Raw genomic sequence first — 21,356 nt, 5'->3', positions numbered from 1 at the left:
TAGTATCCTACAGTGAGCTGGTTGATTGTTTTAGTCCTGGATCACTGGCCATGGGATAAACCTGAGAGCCCAGCCTGCTTTTCATGTCAAAACCTTCAAGGGAAAGCGGCCACAATCCAAGAGCAATCACACTTGAGACATCAAAGTGCCAGAGAAAAGAGAGGCGAGAGACGGTCCACATTTTTTCCACGCAAGCCAAGTGCAACTCAAGCGTGGAGGAAGAGGAGATGATCTAAGGCGAGGGTGCCATTGAGAGGAAGACGGAGAGCAGACAGATGTGCATGGGCAGGTAGCGGCACATCGGGGCCCCTCCTCTGGCAGGGAGATACACCAAGATGACTCTGCTGGTCACATTCCTGCTCACGGCTAACTCAGTGTCCACTCTCATGGGCAAGGACAGATGACCTGATACTCATGATCATGTGTCTGCAGTGTGAGTGAACAGTATTCTGCATCATCACCGTCAGTACTGGCGGAACCCTTGCTCAAGTTTAAGTACAACATCGTGTAGAAACTGGCCAAGGACATGAAAAAAAAAAGTATTACGTGGCATTTATTGGTTTTAGTTTTTTCAGATGAAGCTGATTTAAACTACGACTGTAACTACGGTTTGTTATTTTAGTACAGGGTTTCCCTTCCACAGGTTCAGTCCACTTTCAAAAGCTCAAAATCTTAACTATGGGAGGTGATTCATGTCAAAGCAATTACCTTACTTGTCACATACGACATAGTCATCATATTTAGTATTTTGTCTGTTAAAAGAATAACTTTTTTTTGTTTCGAACCCAAACATTTAAAGGTTTTTAGAGTTTGAAACATTGTCGGAACTGAAAGAACAGAAAAAAGGGGGAAACCAGTGAAACATGATAAGGCTCATAGACATAGGCTAAAAGGGTTGAGAACCAGACACTATGTTTTTTTAAACAATGCATTATCATTTTTAAGAAGTTTCTTGTGTTTGTTAGTTGTAGGAAGAAAGCTTTCGCTCCTAATGTTAGATAATGTAGAGAAGTAAAATGTTTAATATTTCCATCTGAAATCATAGTAGGCTAAAGAAGACATGTGATAACAAAAGATGCTACATTCTAACACTTGCATAAACATTTTTGTGTTTTCCTCCGCTCCAATGATTATTTACTTTGAAGGTATTTTATTTGAATGCAAAGCACAGCCAAATTAGCTGTTAGCTCTTAGCAGCTGCGTTTGAGGGCATCCAACCTGCTATGATGAATAAAGGCAGAGGTTGTTAACTTGTCAGTGGTCTGTCACACTATTCAGCAACAGGGCTAGCCCCCTCCCCTCCTCTCCCTTCCCTCACACCACTTCCTCGTAAGCTGTCATTCATCTCTGTTCCGCCTCACTGCTGCCCAGCCAATGGGATGCTGGCGCCTGACCAAGAGCCCAGGCTGCTTAGACTTGTGTAGTACGTTGATTGATAACCACAAACAGAGCTTTCGACTAGTCATAGGACACCATACAGGTGCAATTAACACATCAGACAGAGGCAGCAGAGAGAAAACAGCAGGTATGACGCATGATGGGTAGGACATGATTGGGTTTAAATATGAACATGTTAATTATTGGAATGGATGTGTGGATACATATTCATCATATTCATTAAAGGGGATTTGGAGGCATCACGAAGGTCAAGAAGACAAAGGTTAAATATATAATGAATACACAATGGCTTGGATTTTAAATCAGACCTCGTCACTCAGCTTTTTCTTATCTTTTCTTGCTTTATCAAAGATTTCTATTATTTCCTTTATTTGCGGACTGAAACTGCAGTGAGACTTTAACTCTTCTGAGGTACATTAAAAAAAAAAAAAAAAAAGCTGCTTTTATGTATGAGGCAACCTGTTGTCAACCATCCAGTGTGTATCTTACTATACGGCTGTTATTTTCTGATTGACAGATTCAACTTGATGCACCAGTGTAGGCATGTCTCACCCTCACAAAGTATCCCTAACCGTACTGATACTTCATCTTCATGTCCTCCTATGTAACAAAACACCAGCAGCAGTCTGCTCTGTAAAAATGTCCTGCCCACATCACATCCTCAAAGCCCCTTTTGGTCTGTGTGATTGAACAATTACCGCCATGGTTAATTTGCCATCAATAGAGACACACACTTGCATAGTTTAGCAGCATGCCTATACACAATGTTTACTTTGTCCCTTTGACTCCATCAAGAGGTTTGCAGATGAAGTCAGTAGCACTGGGCAAAACAACTCACACTTTCATGGCAAACTGGTTTCCATCACAGCATGCGCATCACGCCTTTAATTCGTCTGTTACACGCCAGTGAAGAGCGAGCGTACCTAAGACAGCCGTTTCCATTTTTATCAGGAGCCACGAATTACTGGAATGAAATGAAAAGCCACAAATTTATTCTTCAGAATCCATCCAGTTAAACATGCTGGAATATTATCCTGAGAGGTTATTATTGGTTCTTGTGAAATCTGTTTTGATAACTTCAATGCTCAAAAGCTTTTTTTATTTATTTATTTATTTTTTAATTCAACATTGATTAATTGTCTCCATCGAATTCTAAAAGCACAGTTGTTCAATGCCGATATGTTCTCAACTTACTTCCCATCAGAAAAAACAGGTTAAACATATATTTAAAAAAAAAAAAAAAAAAAAAAGAGAGAGAGAGATATTACTAAAGTCATTTAATTGTGTTCACATGAAGCTGACAGATTGTGTTCTGTTCACAGTAAAGCAAATGTGACCTCAACTGAAACAAAGGTTTTAAGAATTCACAAATAATAAAACAGCAACAAGATAACACACTTCATCCTTTTCTCCACTCATGTATAATTAGATTGTTTAATGACACATTATTCTGCACAATCTTGTTTGGCCATACAAAGTTATTAAAATGTAGCTTGTGTCCATGACAACGGGGCTGTACTCCATTTAGAAGCTTTAGATTTAGAGGAACATCACAGTAAAGTTGCTACCAAACAATAACTTTTTTTAAGGTTATATTTCTTTAAACTCACATTTTTACTATATTTAATAACGTGTTTATGTCAATTGAAATTATCATGAAATAATTCAACGTAAGACTTTGTTTTCAAATATGACACGAGTAATGAGAATAAACCGAGGACAATTTAATAAATGCTGCAGTGAGAAACTCCCTTCGAGATGTATGAAAATGCAATAATTGTGTTTACTTCCCAATGTAATGAATTACTTTTAAAAATATCTATATCATGTATTAGATATATTTATGACTTATTAATTTAATAAGTATTGTTTTAATGACCTGAGTTCATATATTCTTTATGACTAGAACGGATTATCCTCACCTCGTAATATTCCCATTCTTCTTATCTCCCTCAATAATTATTTCATTTATAATTACATCATTGGTTTCAAATAATTTGATAAGTAATTAATGCGCTAATTGTGGAATTAATACAAAGACAGCAATTTAACACTTTTAATTATGACATTTTCAACTCTTCAGAGGGAGTCTCAATGCATTCTTTGAAGTCTCTAAATCATCCTGAAGTTATTACATTACTGGAAGCTGCCGGCTCGCTGCAGGACCTTTTTGATCTGTTACACTGAGGAGCCAATGACTTCTGCAATCGGCCACAATCTAATTAGAGCGATCTTGTGAATTGAAGACAATAGAAAGAAATAATCATCTCGCTCTGGAACGCAGAAAGAAAAAAAAAAAAAAGAAAGAAAAAAAAAAGGGACGCTGTTTTCAATCAGTCGTTTAAAGTTATGTTGTTGCTTCCATGTGCAGGACCTTCATGGACTCCGCGATCATTGAACTGGTGTCGATTTGTCCGTAGATACCCACTAAAAATGCCTTGTGGAGCAAGATGTCTGCATGTTCTGTGAGGGGGGACAAAAAAAAACAAAAAAAAACCACATTACAGCATGAAGCTATGGTTCTGCGACTATGAATGAGCTTTAAAAAAAACCCTGCCTGATAATACTGTTAGTTAAGTGACAATAAGACAAGGAGAGAGAAACATGGGCTAAGTACTGTAGTCTTACCTTGACAGAGAAGGACATATTCCGGAAGATTCCGGAGAGCAGTTTGTACCACGTCAAAGTTGCCGCTGCCCATACAGTACATGAAAGTTGGCAGGAAGTCTGTTGCTAGGCTGCAGCACAGAAACACGGTTATATGGTGAAAACATTTCTTTCCCCTCTCACATCCAGCAACGCTACCTGAGGGTCGTTGCACGTGCTCACGCACACTTACCAGGGATTGTTCTGGATGCAGCGCAGAGCCAGACTGAAGGCCATGTTTCGACACAAGTCCTCAGACGAAGCCATGAGTCTCTGCAGGTCGTTCTGCAAACAGTGACAGGAGGCGGTGATAAACGTGACACACACACACACACACACACACACACACACACACACACACACACACACACACACACACACACACACACACACACACACACACACACACACACACACACACACACACACACACACACACACACACACACACACACACACACACACACACACACACACACACTGAGAGAAACGACACTGTTTGTTTTTTTTATCAGCCGTTTATGACTCACAATGAAGTACTGGATGATCTCCGGGCTCCTCCTCGACTTCTCATCCACCTCTGTCAACACCTCCAGCACATCTACAGCAGACGGAGAGGGGGCAAGAAAAACAGCATATTACTCATAATGATGCAGGACGTATACATCTGAAATAGCCGTGGCGGTGTTTTAGTCACCCTCGACTGCCTCTCCTCTCGACATCTTCTTCAGGTACGTTGTCATGTCAGCGGCGCTCAGGGAAACCGTGGCGGATATGTTGACGAGAGGCAGGGAACCGGTGGCCATGTCGTCTGGAAAAGGAACAAAACGAATATTTACTGACTGTTCTAATGAATTAGTAAGTCATTTCGAGGCCTGTTTTCTACGCTTGAAAGAGTGTTCATGTCATGAGAAAAAAAATGAACTCCTCAAGCACTAACCTTCTCCGTCTTCTGGCGCGACCTCTGCTGACGAACTTTTGACAGGCAGAGTGAGTCCAGCCAGCAGAGACTTTAAATGAACCAGGTCTGGGTTTTCAGCACACAGAGTCCTGGCCAAACAAAGAAATAAGCATTGTTGCTGCGAACTCACCGGACACCGTTTCATGGTGGGTTATTTCATCGTCACATTTTTTTTTAATCCTTTCATTATTTCAGGATGTGCTTACTGCAAGATCCCAGAATGCTTCTGTAGGAAGGGAATAGCAGCTGCTGCATCATGGGTAATGTACTTCTGTGTGAACTGCAAAAACTTGTTGATGAAGACGAACGGAGAGCGAGACCTCTGAAAGTTCTGCAAGGGGGAAGATGCACACATGTGTATGAGCGTGATGAACGTCCGATGATTACAATTCAAACTGAAGACGGACGTGTGAGCCGCCTACCTGCAGGACTTTCATGAAGGACAGAAGGCAGTCCTGAAGCGCCCTCTGGTGGTCGGCGTGGAAAACAAGGGGCTGCAGCAGCTCCAGAATGGCAAGCACGTTGCTAAAAAACGTTGTGTGGTTTTGCTGCCGAAACTCCTGCAAGTTGAGGTGAATGCGGCCGCGTAAGAGCCCTGCAATCATGGGCATGTGTCTGCGGGGGGGGGAAAGGAAAGATGAACTACAAAACACATGACCTGGTGTTTGCACACTGACTGAGAATGAACTGCATTTGTTATACCTGAGCAAAAGGACGGGGTGAGACACAGCCAGCTTCCTGCACGCCAGGTTGGCATCGGAGGCGCGGTTCTCGGCGGACTTTGAGTCGCCCAGATCAGCGAGGAGGGTGACCAGACGATGCACCAGGACGTCAAGCTGAAAAACAAAGCAGTGGGAATCATTTAGAAGTTATCCTTGAAGTCGTACACATCGACAAAACTGTTTTAATGAATGCAACAAGAACGTGACATGACACCCCGATTTTCAAAATAAAGGCTGATTCCTGTGGAGAATGCATGGACGCAGCTCAGGTCTTTCATTACTTTTTACTGACTTAGTGATGCAATAGAAAACTATAGTGTAGTTTTATTACTGATTTCCCTAATGAGCCTCAGTTTACAGAAATGTCTTTATCATTTTTAATGTAGTAAAATTATTAGTATAAACATTCAAAACAACATATTTAACTTCACATGTGGACGCTAGCAGAAGTGGTTCCCTTTGGAAACATGACCTATAGACTGTAATTACATTTCCGCGGTACTGGACGGCCATGTTTACCTTGCAGCTGCTGCCGTACGCCGCCCCCCCGCTGCTGAAGGTGCCTTCGGGCAGGGTGACGTGCTGGATGACCTCCGGGAAGTGCAGATAGATCTGCAGCAGCAGGTTCTGGCAGCGCTTACTCATCGCACTGAAGGACAGGGAAAGAGCAAAGCGAGACATACGGTCTATATATATGAAATGGGTTACATGAACGACAATTTTGGTTTCTTTCATGGCTTAAAGAGAGCGTAGCTGTCCGAGGTAAGGAGAACAGCTTAGTGGCCAAATAATCCAGAATGTAAATCCCTGACGTCGTTGAAGTGAACAGTTTGAAGGGATGTAAGTGACAGTGATTGGTTGACTGACTTTGTGAAGCGACAGAAACTTTGTCAGCTCGGTAAACTCCCGTTAAAAAACAAACCATGTTCTTTAGTTTTTCTTCGAGTTGGTTCGATTCACTTCCTCCGCCGCCTTTGAACGCTTCTGATACTGCTGAGCTGAGATGAGGGGCGCACTCTTCGATTGTTGCAGCCTCAAAGCAACATCATTAACGCACACGAACACAAACTCCAACAGTGCAATGTCACTCAGAGGCCCGTTTCCCCTCTAAGTCACTGTGGCTTCATTTAATCCTCTTGAGGCTCTTGTCAGGCTTCAATGACGCGCTTGTTGCTAACTGTGGAGTTTATTCGAGCTATGAATTAAGAAAATCTGAACGACCTTGACCAAGAGGAGAGAAAGCTGCTGGTTGCTCAACACTGTCTGTGTAATTGGAATAAACAGCAGCTTATCTGAGTGCAAGGTTGCACGAGAAGAATGCTAAACATTCAATCAAGTTTGCATTCAACACAAGGCCAAACTCCCCTTTTACTCCCATGTTTTTTTTTTTTCTTTTCTTATTTTTATCCTGCCATGTTTTTCGTCGAGCAACTATTTTACCCGGCAGCTTAGCCGTACTTAAAATACTGTAATTCGGAAGCTAATTTTGCTTGACCTTGGCCAAAGTTTCCTCATTAAAGTGGTTTAATAAGCAGAGACATGTTCATGAAAGGAGGGTTTGACTCCACAAAGAGTTGCACCCTGATCTCTGACAGCTCAAGTCAGAGCAGGAATTCACAACACAGGCAAGTTTAGAGCTTCAGCCTTAATCCTCTTGGCTTCATTATAATACACTGAGCTTTTAAAGAGATCACAGTACAGACGACTTCTGCTGGTTTTAATTTCACACCAATAGACCTAATTATCGAGTTTCCCCTGCTTCCACCGCATTGTGGCTGACAGAGGAAGTCGGAAAAGTTCATCTGCGCTGCGAAAAGAAGAATCTAGCGCGATCTATCTCCCAACTTTATCAGCACATGGTTTAGGAACAAAAAAAAAAAAAGGACTTTGTGCTAATTAGAATGTAGATGTGTCCGAATGGAATGGTGAGCACTTACACGACAAAATGCGTCTGAGAATGAAAGATGAGTCTTAAAGTGTGAATATACAAGGTTAAAACAAAACGATAAAAAAAACACCTTACCTGTCCTCCCATTTCTTTGTGCAGTTGATGAGGTACTCAGAGACTTTCTTGATGTTTTCCAGCTCCCCGCTGCAGTAGGAGTGCAGGAGGGGCAGCCTGGACTGGATGAGGGAGCAGGAGGTCTGGTCCAAGCTGCTTTGGTCATCGTGCGGCGAGTCGCGGCTGTGGAGCTCTGACTCCGACAAGATCAGGTCCACCAGGCTGATCAGCTCCTCGGAACTGAGGCGCAACACAAACTTCTCGGTTTTCTTCTGCAGAGGAGGAGGAGGAGGAGGAAGAGGAAGAGGAAGAGGAAGAGGAAGAAGAAGAAGAGGAAGAAGAAGAAGAAGAGGAAGAAGAAGAAGAGGAAGAGGAAGAAGAAGAGGAGGAAGAAGAAGAGGCAGAATGAGAAGAAGGAGAAGAAGGAGAAGGAGAAGGAGGAGAAGGAGAAGGAGAAAAAGGAGAAGAAGAATGCAAGAAGTAGATTGCAAGAAGTAGAAGAAGAAAGAAGTCAGAAATGAACTCCCACAGGAAATGTTCTGAAAACACTAAGGAGGGATTTGGATCTTACTTGACGGATCTTCTGGTCACGTCCTTGCCAGATACGCGGGATGTGGCTGCACGCCCACAGAAAGTCCAGGGCAGATGACGGGTCAAGTCTGAAAACATAAACACACACAGTTACCCATCATGTCTCCTTCTCAGAAATGAAATGATGAAGTCTCATAGGAACCAGAAAATGTTCCTAAGAGCTGCGCATTGATCGATCAATGCCTCAAAAAAACCCCCCAAAAAAACGGCTTAAGAATAAAAGGTGTACTTGTAGTCTCTGCGTTTGCTGAGAAGAGCGCCGATACACTGCAGGAGGGTGGACCAGTTCGACTGATGTGTAAGCAACGCCAAAAGATAAGGCCTGTATGCAGGGGTCCCCCGTGCCTGGAATAATTAAAAAGAGGACGCATCAGAAATGCAAAGCACACATTTTGTGAAACCAGAGAGGAAAACATTATCTGCAGGGCGAGTTTGTCGTACCTTGTTGAGGGCAAACAGAAGTTTCTGCTGAAGATCTGGACACACTGAAGTGACCTCAGGGTCCAGATGCTCCAGCCAGTCAACCAGCAGCCCAGAGCTCAGTCCTGACTTTGTCACCTCAGAGCTGGAGGCAAAAAAAACGGAACATAAACAATCACATATAACATATCCACAACACAAGTGAGCTGAAGTTCTCGCCTTCAGAAAAAGGGTCCTTGACAAGAAAAACATGTGACTGTGACTCAGACGTAAACAATCGAAAACTCCAGGAATGAAAGGGCTGCATCTAGCAAGGACTCAAAATACACAAATACATAAAGTCAGTGGAGTTAAAGATGACATATTACACCCCCTTTTTTTCCCACCTTTTCAAACAGTTCCCTGTGCTCGAAATGAAACATCTGTGCTGTGCTTCGGTTCAAATATAACATGAATCAAGCAGCAGAGGAGGTTCGTGACCCTGTAAAAACCAGCTCTCTCTGAACGCTCCGTTTTGGTGTGTGTGTCTCTTTAAATGCGATGAGACTCACCCTGAGTTTTCCCTGTTGACATCACTACTCTGTAGAGACAATAAAAATGGCTGACATGCACACAAGTTAAGCTCTAGGCTGGAGGTGGAGTCCATGGGAGGAGCAAACAGAGGAGGGGATTTTTTTTTTTTTTTTTTTTACCAGAATCCAACTTGTGATGTCACAAACTGAGAAAATTTGAAACGTGTAGTCAGACTTATGCAGACCACAAACAAATGACTGGATGGATTTATGGCACATTTTGTGGTTTGACAGACACTCAGGTTACCCAAATAAATGTTCAAAAAACACTGTCAAAGTGGATTTTTCATAATATGTCCCCTTTAAGTTGTCAGTCGGGTTCTCCGTTACCATCAAGGATTAATCGAGCCCCCTTTAATGCCAAAATGACGACACTTTGGTGACACTTGACATGCTCAATCGTCTGTATTAAACTGCAAATATTCTATTTGCGTGCTCAGGACGGATTGGAGACTGGGCCTAGTGTGAGTGCACCCTTAGATGTACGGTAAGAAAAGTTTTCTTCAAGCATGAACCCTGGTCAAGCATTTCAAGGTAAAGCCTTAATAAGGGTCTAAATCAAGATTCTAACTCAATCATAAATACAGGAAACTGCTTAGAACATGTCGCTCAAACACTGAAAAACAGCTGTTCTAACTTGGGAAACTGGTCCTTCCGTGGTGCACCTGAATGCAGCACTAAGTCAAAACTTAATGTTCAACAGATGCAAACATTTTACCCACCGCACTGATTCACTTGAAAGCTTTCTTAAAATGGTACAACACGTTGACGTGAGCAGTAACAGGGCTTCTGCAGTTTAAGGATTTTGAACACACACACACACACACACACACACACACACACACACACACACACACACACACACACACACACACACACACACACACACACACACACACACACACACACACACACACACACACACACACACACACACACACACACACACACACACACACACACAGCTTGTTTGTGTCACTGAACAACACTTCTCCATTTACCAGCCTCACTGGCACGACCAAAACATTCTGTAATCTGTTCAGATTTTCACTGGATATGAAATGAAGTAAAGCTGCAAAACCAATTAAATCTTTCTGAACCAAATCAAAGACCGCTTTCCGAGTACGAGGCCACAGGCGGCATGCAACGCTTTGGTGTGTTTGTCACTAGCAGATGTGTGTTTGTTTTTTTGTTTTTTTTCCTTCTTCTTTCCGTCCCCTCAAACGTAAATGCTTCTTGCCTGACTTGGAAAGGAAATAGAATTGCAGCGCTCACTTGTTAGAATCCGCTTCCTTTTTCACAGCTCGCTCCTCGCTTTCCGGAAGCAGCAAGGAAATCACCGTGGCAACGGGGCCAGCTGTCCCGTTTTGTGTACCAACAGTCATCAACAGAGACAGAAGCTCCTCCAGGTAGGGCGACCTCACCTCCATCAGGCCCTGTAACACTGAAAGAGCACGGTAAGGAACAGCCTGACATCCATATGGAACAAAACGAAATGCTAAAGAGCGGCAACAGCTTCAAATGCACCTTTTAGTCAGTAAACATTCTCAATTAAAACGTTCACATTGGGTTTTGGTTTTAATTCAAGCTACCTGTTTTTTTTGCACTTTTTATCTTGTGCTGTTTATGCTGCTGTAAAAAACCTAACGTGGGGCTGATCTAAATATGTTCAAATATCATTTTTACATTTGGTAATTGAAACTTGATGGAAGAAAAAAAGTATTCCTACGTAAAAAATCTTTTTGATTTTTTCAGACTAGGGGTGTCCCGATCTGATATCGGTCCGATATCAGCCAAAAAAAGGAATATCGGATTTTATCAAACTGCATCTAAACTCTCTGATATAAGCGCTTCGATACGCAGACCATTTAACAGACTTGAAAAGTATAATCTGTTTTTATTGGATTTATTTAGGTATTTTTCAAGGTTTTTCGAATTCATTATTTTATTCAATTGTAGGATACTGTAGATATTATGAAGGTTAAAATGTATGTAACTAATTGGTTAATAATTAATGGGTCAGTTTTTTATACTCACACTTCCTGTTGCTGACTACGGTTCTCTGTTTGAGTTACCTCACTTTGATCAGGCCTTTTCTAACATTCCACACTACAAGATAAGTAATAGAAGTATGTATGATTCCTGCTGATTTCGGTATAAGGATAAGGATAATCTGTATTGATCCCCGATGGAGGAAATTGGGGTGTCACAACAGCTCCAAAACACAGTAGAAACAGGGAATATAAACAGCATCAATAGCGAAACAGAAAAAAAATAACGGCTATGAGCAAGTTTACATTAATTAAATAAAAGGGGTTAAAAAATACAAAGGCTTAAAGTATCGGCCAATACTCAAGGCTGCAATATCGGTATTGTACTCCAGACTTTCAGTCAGTTCCTTACTTACTCTTCTAGTGTTTGAGTCTCTAAATCTGATGACTCTATGAATACCTTTTCCGATGAGCTCCCCTTCTGCATTGCATCGGTCTCCGGCCTTCAGCATTGCAATGACGGCTCTGAGTGGCACTTCAGTGTCTCTGTGATAAGCCAAAGCTTCCGCCAGGTGGAGGAAACCCGAGCGCACTGCATGCAGGGTAGACACAAGTGTCACTCGACTGACTCTACAAAAGGAATCTTCATTTAAAGGAAGAGAAATGTCTGGAGTGCTTACCATCGCTGTGCCTGTGTTTCTGAGAGTTCTGACCGGCGAAGGTTTTGAGCAAAGTCTTCAGTGGTCCCGCCTCCACAGTCGGGTTGTCCAACCAGAGCGACAACCCGACGATGACCTTGGCAAACAGCGAGGAGAAAGCAATGTCCTGCGAGACCAGGCGCTGGAAGGACATCAAGCAGGACGTTTTACATTTCAGTATCTAAGAACCGAAAATGAATGATGCGCCGACGGGCAGCGAGTCTAACCTGGTAAAGGTGAAGCTGACGCATGAGGGGACAGGAGAGGGCGTGGTTGTGGTGCATGGACATGATAATAGGCCCAGCATGAGCGGACGCCAGCAGAGCCGCGATGGCCTGAAGGAGCCTGAAAGCCAAGCCAGCCTGCTGGATTTGTCCCTGCTTGGCTCGCATCAACTCTTTAGCCAAGGCTTGCTGCAGGGCCAGAGAGAGCTGGCTGGGAGGGGGGCCGTGCCAGTGGGGGTCCACGTTTAAGGGGAATATCTGTGAAGGCAAGGGAAAACAGAAATAAGACGGTTTGACAAAGAAGAGAATGTAAAAGAGGAGGAAAACTACCTTCCACGGTGAATCTCACCTGAAGCAGCATGCCGGTGAGATCGTCGTCAGGGCCGACGGCAGGAAGCTGAGCGGCCGTCCTCATCTTTACAGAGCTTTGGGGCGTTTCCACCATCACTTTGGCCTGACTTGCTTCAGCAGAATCTGTCATGGAAGATTCGATCATCTTGATTACTGTCACACATTCCTTATGAGAGAGATTTCCTTTTTTTTTAAGCTTCTTCACCACAAACATCCCCGTGACATCAGAGTGCACAGAGATACTGACTTAAAGAAATGCTAAACAACAATTCGAACGCTGAAGTGACCAACCTCTGTCTGGAGGAAGAGAAGAGCTGAGTAACGAATGAAAAGTGTGCCCCCCGGTGGCCCCTCGCTCATGTTGCACTTCAACCAGGTGGGCCATGTAGTCTGTTTCAGGACGAAGAGGAAATGAGATAACGATCCAGATGTTCAAACACTAACTCTCAAGCCTTTACAAATGATGAATATGTGCACTCTTACGCTTGTCCATGATGCAGTCTTCCAGAGTCTGCGGGTCATGGGAGACCGCCTGGTCCAAGTACTGCAGGAGTTTACTCATGCTGGATACGGGAATGCCAAAGGACTGGACAAACAGCAGGAGCTGCTCCGACTCCAGATCGTGCAGAGCTAGGCAGAAAGACGTTTTTTTAATTATTAAAATATAAACGCTGATTAAAGGAGAGGGGGGGGGGGTTCTTGTCTTGTTGTCTCACCTGCATCAACCAATCGAGAAACCTCTGATCGGATCATCCTCAGTTTCAACCAATCAGGCAGCAGTAGAGCCTCTTCGGATGTGTCGACCAGGAAGGCGGTGGGTAGAGGTTTTTTGTCCGGAAACCAAATGTCCAAAAGAGCGTAGAAATCACTCTCTCCTTCAAAACAAAACAAAACAAAACAAAACAAAACAAAACAAAAAAAGTTTGAAAAGATAATGTTTATATAAAAATAAATAAATAAATAACTGCAAAGCTAGAAGTGTAAAGTCATCAGGATTACCTTTGGGTGGCCCCAGAGTCAGCAGGATGACCATGGCGTGGACTACAAGGATGTGCATCGTAGCCGTCTCTCCTGTGGTCCAACGCAGGAACACCTGGTCCTGAGATTCGGACTAAAAGAGACAGAAAAGTTTGCGTCACAGTGATTACCTTCAGTGCGTCTTTCATCAGCAGGTGAAAGTGAAGGAGTCCCTCTGTTAATGACACACTGAAGTCCCGCACACACACACACACACACATATATATCTCTGGTCATTGCTCACCCAGCTGTAAAGATCCTCTCCTTCCTTGGTCTTCCTCATCCTTCTGATGTACGTGGAGAAGATAGTGAGGAAGGCGCTGAGCACGGCGTCGGACTCGGGCCTGCACGAGTGTCTGGAGAAAAGGCTGTTCATGATGGTGGAGCGCTCCACGATGAGCCTGGCAACATCCTGCGGGTGGGGGGGGTGGGGGGGACGTGGTTTTAGGATACGATTAACAGTCAGAACTGCTCAGAGAAGAAAAAAAAGAAACTCAAAGAAGCGCACGCCATGTTAACATCATTTTAACAAGTCATTACCAGAGCCAGGTCGTTATGAGAGGACTGCTCCTCCACTGGTGCATGCTGGGATAGGTAGATGAGATAGGCACTTATAGTCTGCGGATCCGTCTCCATGTGGATAGCCTTAAAGAGAGCAGATTGATCTTTAGAAAAAAACAAACAAACCTGCTTTTCATCCGTAACAGCTTTACAAACAATCACACTGAGTGACGGTCCAATCACGCGCTTCACCTGCTGCAGAGCGGTGGACGTCATGCCCCGGACGCTGTCGAACAACGGGAGCTTCGGCAGGTCTTGCAGCAGCCACTGATATCCCGGCAGGAGTTCGGCGTCGGCCGAGTCTTCTTCCATCGGCTGCTCGCGCTCCTCTCCGTCTCTTAAGCCTCCTTCGATCAGCACCAGGGACAAACCCTGAACACGAAACATTCAACGTGAGCGGATCCTCGCAATTTGTAATGATACCGTGTACCGCAAAGTTTCCGCAGCTGAAGATTTTTTTTTTCTTTTTTTCCTGCTTCCGAGTAAATTATCACCTTGATCGCCAGCACTCGTGACGCCACCTGAGAGGAGCTGAGGCGACGGAGGAAGTAGTCCAGCACTTCACACGTGGTCTGTTCGTCGGCCTTAGGACCCAACAAGAGATCCTGGAGCCGCCCGAGCAGCTGCCTCTGTTTCTGTTGTCTCTGAGGGCGACAGAAAACAAAGCCAAGGTCAGTCCAGAGCAGCAAATAGCACCAACGGCGAAAACAGACTGGCGATTCAGAAAACGGCACAATTTGAGTAGTTGTGATGTCGGCGTACTTGTCGCTTCTTTTGTTTCTGCTCTTTGCTCTCTCCCTCGTCGTCATCGTCGATCGGTAAGTTGTCGTCGGCAGCGTCGTGCAAAAGAAATTCACAAAGGCACTGCACCGGAAGCACGTCCAAGGAGCCCTCGCTGGACTGGACCAAATCAGCCAACCACGGCATGGACTGAGAGGAAGCCTGGGGAGAATTCATAACGCGCTTTAGAAACAGGAAACACACTGCAGGACACAATAAAGAGGATGAAGGATTTTTTTTTTCTCCCTTGTCTTAGTCCGTTATACGCTCAAAGATCAGTGATGTCATGCGCGTTTTTGAGACACAATAAGGAGGCTTTAAAAAAGTGAATGCACAGTTTAATGCCTTACCTGTCTCTGGATGATGTTGAGGAGGAAGTCAGGGTTGCGGCTTCGACAAAGGAGATGTCCCAGACGCAGGGACTGGTTCAGGGTTTTTACCTGCTCCTGGATCTGAGGGGGAGGACGGCGAGGCGGACCCCTGAACACAAACATGGAGTCAACTTTCCAGCCACTCGGCCCCCCTTGAAAAGTCAGTTTTTCCTCCCATACCGCTACATACAGTGTGTTAATCTAACAGCTACGAGATGCGGAAAGTCTTCCTCTCTTACTGTGGGTCCAGACTGGTGAGCTGAGACAGCAGCAGGCTGTTGCTCTCTGTGATGGTCTGTTTGGTGGAGGCTGCAGCCAGGTGACTCTCGAAGGCCAGGATCTCTTGCTTCTCTCTCTGGGAGATCTGCAGCTCCCTGTTGATCATCTCCGTCTTTGTGTCCTCGTCGGCGACGGTGCACGGAGGGTAGGTGTAGTTACTGCAGGCAAAGCACGCCGAGACGCGCGTTAGCTGATTAGCAAACCTCGACTGAATCTACCACTTATTTTGGTTGCGTTTGTTTTGAATGAAATTATTCACCCACTTTGTCATAACCATCTCCATGAGCATTTTCAGCGTCGGATAGCCGTCCCAGGCAGCCAGACCTAAAGGGGAAAAAAATGTAAGATGGTAAATACAGAATACTTAAAAACATAGAGAAATTGATTATATAGATGCAACTAAAAAGGATTATTGTACCAATTTTTTGAGGATTAAACGCAGCCACCACAAGCAGAAGCAGCCATGCCTTCCAATATAGAGTGGATATTGCCAGATTTGGCGGTTGGTACCTTTAACATTAAGATCCATTTGTTATTGTAGGTGGTAAACTGTGTGATTAAAGAGCACTTTCTAAGCGAGGGATGACGGGTGTTTTACCCTGCAGGCAGCTGGATGTTCTCTGGGTGATGGTATGTGCACAGATTCAGCACTGCATCAATGAGTTGGATCCGCTCCACTTTCACCACCTCCAGATCTGCTCAAACAGGGAACGCTCAGTGTTACTCAGGCGTGTACAATCAAGAGAATCAACAACTCTGAGAAGGGTGGATAATATTCACAATAGACGGTCGCAGTTCAAGCACACTGGTCACACACACACACACACACACACACAAACACACCGTCAGACTGAACTCCAGCGGCTCTCTTCACCAGGTGATCTGCGAGCTCCATGGCATCGGCCGGGCCCAGGGGCAAATCGCGTGACAGCCCGATCACCAGGATTCGCATCAGAGTGTCCTCCAGCAGAGGCACCTCGGAGCACAGGCGAAGGAAGAAACTGGAGAAGGAAAAGAGACACAGTAAGGTGACAAACTGAAGACCAAAAAGGAAGACGGTTGAGTTTGGAGGAATGCAAAAAAAAAAAAAAAAAAACTCACTTTCTGTCACTCTCTGGAGGCCAGTTGTCCCACTTGTAATATGTCTCAGGTTGCTCTGTGAAAAGCACTTTGTGAAGGCTGAGGACACAGAAAACAGTTAATTACACATAAAGTATCTGGAAAACATGACTGACCAGTGCAGTCTCAACAGCGAACACACGAGAGAATCACAGTGACTGACCAGTGAACGTAGTCTTTTGCGCCGACTTTGCTGATTGTAGGAACGACGGAGTGAAGCCACCACACAGCGTCTCTCTGGATGGAAGCTATTTGATTCTGAAACGACCTCAGGGCCTCCAGATCTGCAACAAAAGGCGTCGTGTGTTAAAGGCAAACATGATTCAGCTCATTGTGGTTAAATGAGGCTTAAAAAAAAGAAAAGAAAAAAACAGCACTTACTCTTCTTCTCTCCTTTGTCCCAGGCAACGCCAGATTCTTTGACCTGAGCGGTGATGCCCAGCATCATTGACACAGTCAGTAAATCTGTCACCTGGATGACAAAACGCTCCTGTAGAAAAGACACAAAGGTGAAGAATTCAAAGTCAAGTAAAAAAAAAAAAAAAAAAAAAGAGGATGAAAGCACAGGAAATTAAAATGATTGGGATTGATGTTGAATGTAGATTTACTTTGAACTCCATGTCCACATATGTGGCTTCTTTTCTCTCTTGCATCAAACCGAAGCAGAAGGACTGGAAGTTGATCTCGTGTTTGGTTTGTTTGATGATTTCTCTCAGCAGTGCTCGGGAGGCGCGGAGGTAATCGTCCTTGTTTGTTAGCAGGTCCTGGAACACCATCGCCAAGAACTGCACACAAAGACACACGAAATGGGAGAGAGGGGGAGAATGTGACAAAGCAGATTTATAAAGCCAAAAAAAAAACAAAAAAAACAAGCGTCAACAACCCTTGTTATTCTTCACAGCTTCACGGGTGTCACCTTGGGGGCCTGCTCAGGGCTGTGCTGCAGCACCGTGTGCAGGACCTGCATGTTGTTTGGATTCCTGGCGTTGGACAGCTCGTTGAAGATCACCAGCTTCACCATGGTGGCGAGGTTGTCTCTGTGTGCGTTCAGCAGCTCTCTGGAGAAACAAAAAGCCAAAGCACCAGTGAGTGGGAGTCACAACCACTTCAAAGTCAAACATCAAAAAAAAGAAAAAAAAAAAGAAAGAAAGCTCCACAGACCTGACACACAGCATGTAGTGGTTGAGGAGGACTTTAGGTTTGAGCCGGATCTTGATCAGGTTGGAGATCACCTCCATGTCGTCCGCTCCGTGGCTGTTGCTGTTCATGCACAAAGACATGAGGAGGTCCTGAGCGGGTCGCGTCAGCTTGTCAAACAGAAAAACAAAGAAAGTGAGTCTCAATCGAGTAATCACTGGGATTTGAAGGCAGACGTAATAGTCTCTTCAGGTTAATGAGGAATTAGGAATTAGGAATTGGAAAAGCATCTACAGTTAAAAGGCGCTGAGATTAAAAAAATTGAGTGGTTTATTCTTACCTTTGGGTTCTGGAGCCACATCTCCAGCCTCTGCACCGCCATGAGCCGTGCCTCTTTGTAGCCACACGTGGCTGTGAGCAGACGCAGAAGGTTTCGGGACACGTTGTCCATCGGCTGCCTTCGGTTCAGCTGATCTCTGAGGACATCCAGCACATAGTCCTCCACGCTTTCTGCCAGTTCTTCATACCTACAGTGTGCAGGAGGGGAGAAGTGAAGAAAAAAAAAAAAAAACATCGCCATCAAATGATTCATAAATAATTTTGTACACTGACAACATGATCAACATTTCTAAAGGATTTCTTCTAGAACAAGGAATGCAATGTTTTTGTTTTGTTCCCTAGAAGATCTCTCTCCCTCGTTTCTATTGGGCGGAGCTCATACCGAGGCATAATCTGTCCATCATCCTCAGGACTGAGTTTCTCCTCCGCTATCAGCAATTCAGTTTGGCTGTCGTCCTCGTCAGGGGTGGAGGGATGAGGGCTGCTTCCTAGAAAAAAAAAAAAAAAAGACGTAATGGCCTCAATCATTAGCAGTGTCATCATAAAACAATCTAAAGTGTTTTTTTGTTTTTTTTTTCACAAGGGGACTGTACCTGCACTGAGATCTCCACCAGAGCGGCCGGTGTCGGCCTGCAGCAGCATACTCTTAGGAGGCATCTTTGTCCCAAAAGCTGTCTGGATGTTTTCCACAAAGATTTTACAGTGAGAACTGTCGACCCAGATTCTTTCCCCCAGAGAGTCCTCAATGTACACCTGTAAAAAAAAAAAAAAAAATCAGATTGATTGACAAAAATGTAAATATCAACGATAAACGGTTGAACTAAAGAAAGAATCAATACAACTTTGAGTGTTAGAGAGGTTCTTACTTTCACAAAGATCTCTGGCCAGTTCTCGTCCTCCTCGTAAGCCGCCATCAGCAGGTTGCATGCAAGAACGGACACAAGGCTGTTCCCCTTTGCTTTAAAGTTGATTGAAGCATCCCGGCGCAGGAGGCTGCACAAGGCCTGGAAAATGAGAAAAAAGTTTAGACAAATTCCAACATTTGTAAGGCTCACTTACAGGCAGATGTGAAAGGCTAAAAATGTTTGATTTACTATTAATTAGTCGTGAGTTACACAGCTTGATAGCAAAGGATTCCTAAAGCCATCTGTTATGAATAGTTTGTTAAAAATAAATCATGATTTAAACAGTACAAGAGGCAATCATTGAACTTTCTCTTATAAACTGAATCATTTAAGAACTGTCTTCACCTTTTACAAAACTAACAGCTTCAGTTATAAAGTAAAGATGAAGATAAGAAGGTATTTCTTATTGCATTTCTATAACTGTGTAATACAGCATCTCAAAACACACCTCAATAATTCCTTCAGTTGCAAACACATTGGGCTTGATTTTAGCCAGGAACATGAGGCTGAGGTACAGAGTTATGTCGGGCTTGGCTCGGTTCAGCTTGAGTTGTTTCACCGCTCCACAAAGCAGTCCCTCGATGCGATCATCGTTTCCCTCCGACTCTGCAGCTTCAATCTCATCAAGCAACACTGCAGGTGACACTACAAAAAGAGACCAGATTAAGCCTTCCTGCAACAGCCATGAAATAGAAACTTTCTTTGTTGTGATTGTGTCTGTGTTTCACAAGTTTTTCAGAAATCAAGAGTTACTGATTTACCTTCAATAGGTACCACTGATGGCTCTTTTATCGAGGGTGATATCGCCCTCTTGTCCACAGCTGCTACATCAGCTAGTCGTCCCAGAGCGCTGACTGGAGGTGTGGTTGAGAGTTTGGGTCGCTTTGTGAGGCTTGACAGACCTGATGAGGAGGGCAGGGCGGAGGAACTTTCTCTCTTACGATCAGTAGGTAAACCTGAAGCTGCTGGCTTCAGGAGGACAGCGGGGGCTTTGGGCTCTCCGCCCTGGCTCTTAGATCCAAGAGCAATAAAATCTCCTGGTGGTGGGTGGCCTTGGAAACATAGACGAAACAGAAATTGTCATGCATTTTCTCATTTTGCACTAAATCGACACTATGATGAGTCTGGTGTTGACCTTATACCTGTTGTCTTTGCAGCACTGGGGCGCCTGATAGTTGTAGGCTTTGGGCGATTCATCTTGACTTACAAGCACACACTCCAGCTCTTTAAAAAGGGAGCATTTCTTAACCTTCAATTTTCTGTGTAAGGAAAAAAAAACATAGATAATCGAGGATTAGCAACCAAAGCTAGATCACAGAGGATAAAACAATGTAAGGGTTTCTCGTAGCATTATTTCACTTTTTAAGCCCCTACAATTGCATACGTGATTACATGGCAAGGAAAAACAACATATGTGTTATATGAGTAGTAATGATACTGTTCAGACTCAGATGTCAGTTTATAAACTATAAGCAAAGAAAACAAATACAGCAAGAGACTGCTAGCTATTTAGCTAGCTTTAGCTTTTATCAAGCGCCGCACTGACAGTTCGCAGGTGTTAAAAAGCCTAAAAGTGATCCACTTTTATAAAATGTGCCTTACTTGTTTATTTATGTCAAACGTCTGATTATTATTAGCGTGGAGTAAAGTACTTACTCCAAAATCCACGTTTGCTGGCTCAAAGCCCTCAGACAACAGTGATGGTTTCTTCTTCTCTAACTCAAAGTGGTTTACAAACAAACACTGAAGTGTAGCGCGCCCTCTAGTGGTCTGATATAAATATCACCATAGCATTAGAGGGGTAACTGTTTTGTCAAACTAAAGTTGTTGTACACTTTGCTGGAAGATACCAAAATGAAGGAGTCATCTTTAGTTCTGCTTTAAGTTTCATCAATATTCAGCCTATTATCTCTAATTCATTTTTATTTTTTTCTATTTACAGTCTAAATTATTACAAGGCTATACTTCCTACTGTAACAGCAGCATTTCCCTCAGGGATTCATAAAGTATTTCTGATTGTGATTCTCAGTGGAGGCTTGTCAGGATTATTAATTCACTGTTGCTAATGTTGTCACTTTCAAATAAAAACAATGGAGTTACGTAATGTGACCAGGAAACAACTTTTTTTTTTCTTACAAACCTTTTGGCTATCACACTCAAAATACATCACAGAAAGCCGCCACTAGTGCTTTTGTAGGCTATAGGCCTAAGTAAAAACTCAAGTAGGTCTAACACAATTTTAATAACTGTTTTTGTAAAACTCATCGATCTG

At 43.7% G+C, this 21,356-nt stretch overlaps 1 protein-coding gene across 1 annotated transcript; it reads right to left on the bottom strand.

The window, feature by feature from the left end:
* Nucleotides 1-2,660: 2,660 nt before the first annotated feature.
* Nucleotides 2,661-20,954, bottom strand: ints1 (integrator complex subunit 1). The gene is made up of 48 exons (XM_079366216.1): nucleotides 20,741-20,954; nucleotides 20,227-20,343; nucleotides 19,846-20,136; nucleotides 19,533-19,729; nucleotides 19,046-19,183; nucleotides 18,773-18,932; nucleotides 18,562-18,667; nucleotides 18,181-18,367; nucleotides 17,865-18,010; nucleotides 17,620-17,761; nucleotides 17,312-17,488; nucleotides 17,085-17,193; nucleotides 16,867-16,987; nucleotides 16,686-16,763; nucleotides 16,428-16,585; nucleotides 16,183-16,279; nucleotides 16,003-16,094; nucleotides 15,848-15,908; nucleotides 15,545-15,742; nucleotides 15,285-15,414; nucleotides 14,917-15,096; nucleotides 14,649-14,798; nucleotides 14,347-14,526; nucleotides 14,134-14,238; nucleotides 13,838-14,005; nucleotides 13,576-13,687; nucleotides 13,293-13,451; nucleotides 13,060-13,206; nucleotides 12,868-12,966; nucleotides 12,575-12,699; nucleotides 12,229-12,483; nucleotides 11,984-12,143; nucleotides 11,764-11,895; nucleotides 10,588-10,756; nucleotides 8,762-8,885; nucleotides 8,550-8,665; nucleotides 8,301-8,388; nucleotides 7,751-8,001; nucleotides 6,247-6,376; nucleotides 5,708-5,841; nucleotides 5,428-5,620; nucleotides 5,212-5,336; nucleotides 4,985-5,094; nucleotides 4,742-4,855; nucleotides 4,575-4,645; nucleotides 4,238-4,329; nucleotides 4,027-4,136; nucleotides 2,661-3,861 (listed from the first exon to the last, which is right to left on the bottom strand). Exons 2-48 carry the CDS (start codon nucleotides 20,279-20,281, stop codon nucleotides 3,746-3,748), a joined length of 6,558 nt encoding a protein of 2,185 aa, XP_079222342.1. The 5' UTR covers nucleotides 20,282-20,343; nucleotides 20,741-20,954; the 3' UTR covers nucleotides 2,661-3,745.
* Between the last annotated feature and the right edge of the window lie 402 nt (nucleotides 20,955-21,356).

Source organism: Symphodus melops, assembly GCF_947650265.1.
Source record: "Symphodus melops genome assembly, chromosome: 17".
Lineage (NCBI taxonomy): Eukaryota > Metazoa > Chordata > Actinopteri > Labriformes > Labridae > Symphodus > Symphodus melops.
The sequence above is the reverse complement of the archived record's forward strand: the minus strand, read 5'-3'. Positions and strand labels throughout refer to the sequence as shown.

Excerpts from the sequence above, each read along its gene's own strand:
- ints1 (XM_079366216.1), bottom strand. The coding sequence starts at position 20,281 with ATGAATCGCCCAAAGCCTACAACTATCAGGCGCCCCAGTGCTGCAAAG. Across the intron at positions 20,137-20,226 it reads CAGTGCTGCAAAGACAACAG|GCCACCCACCACCAGGAGAT; the intron begins GTATAAGGTCAA and ends TATGTTTCCAAG. Across the intron at positions 16,988-17,084 it reads GGACAAAGGAGAGAAGAAGA|ATCTGGAGGCCCTGAGGTCG; the intron begins GTAAGTGCTGTT and ends CTTTTGTTGCAG.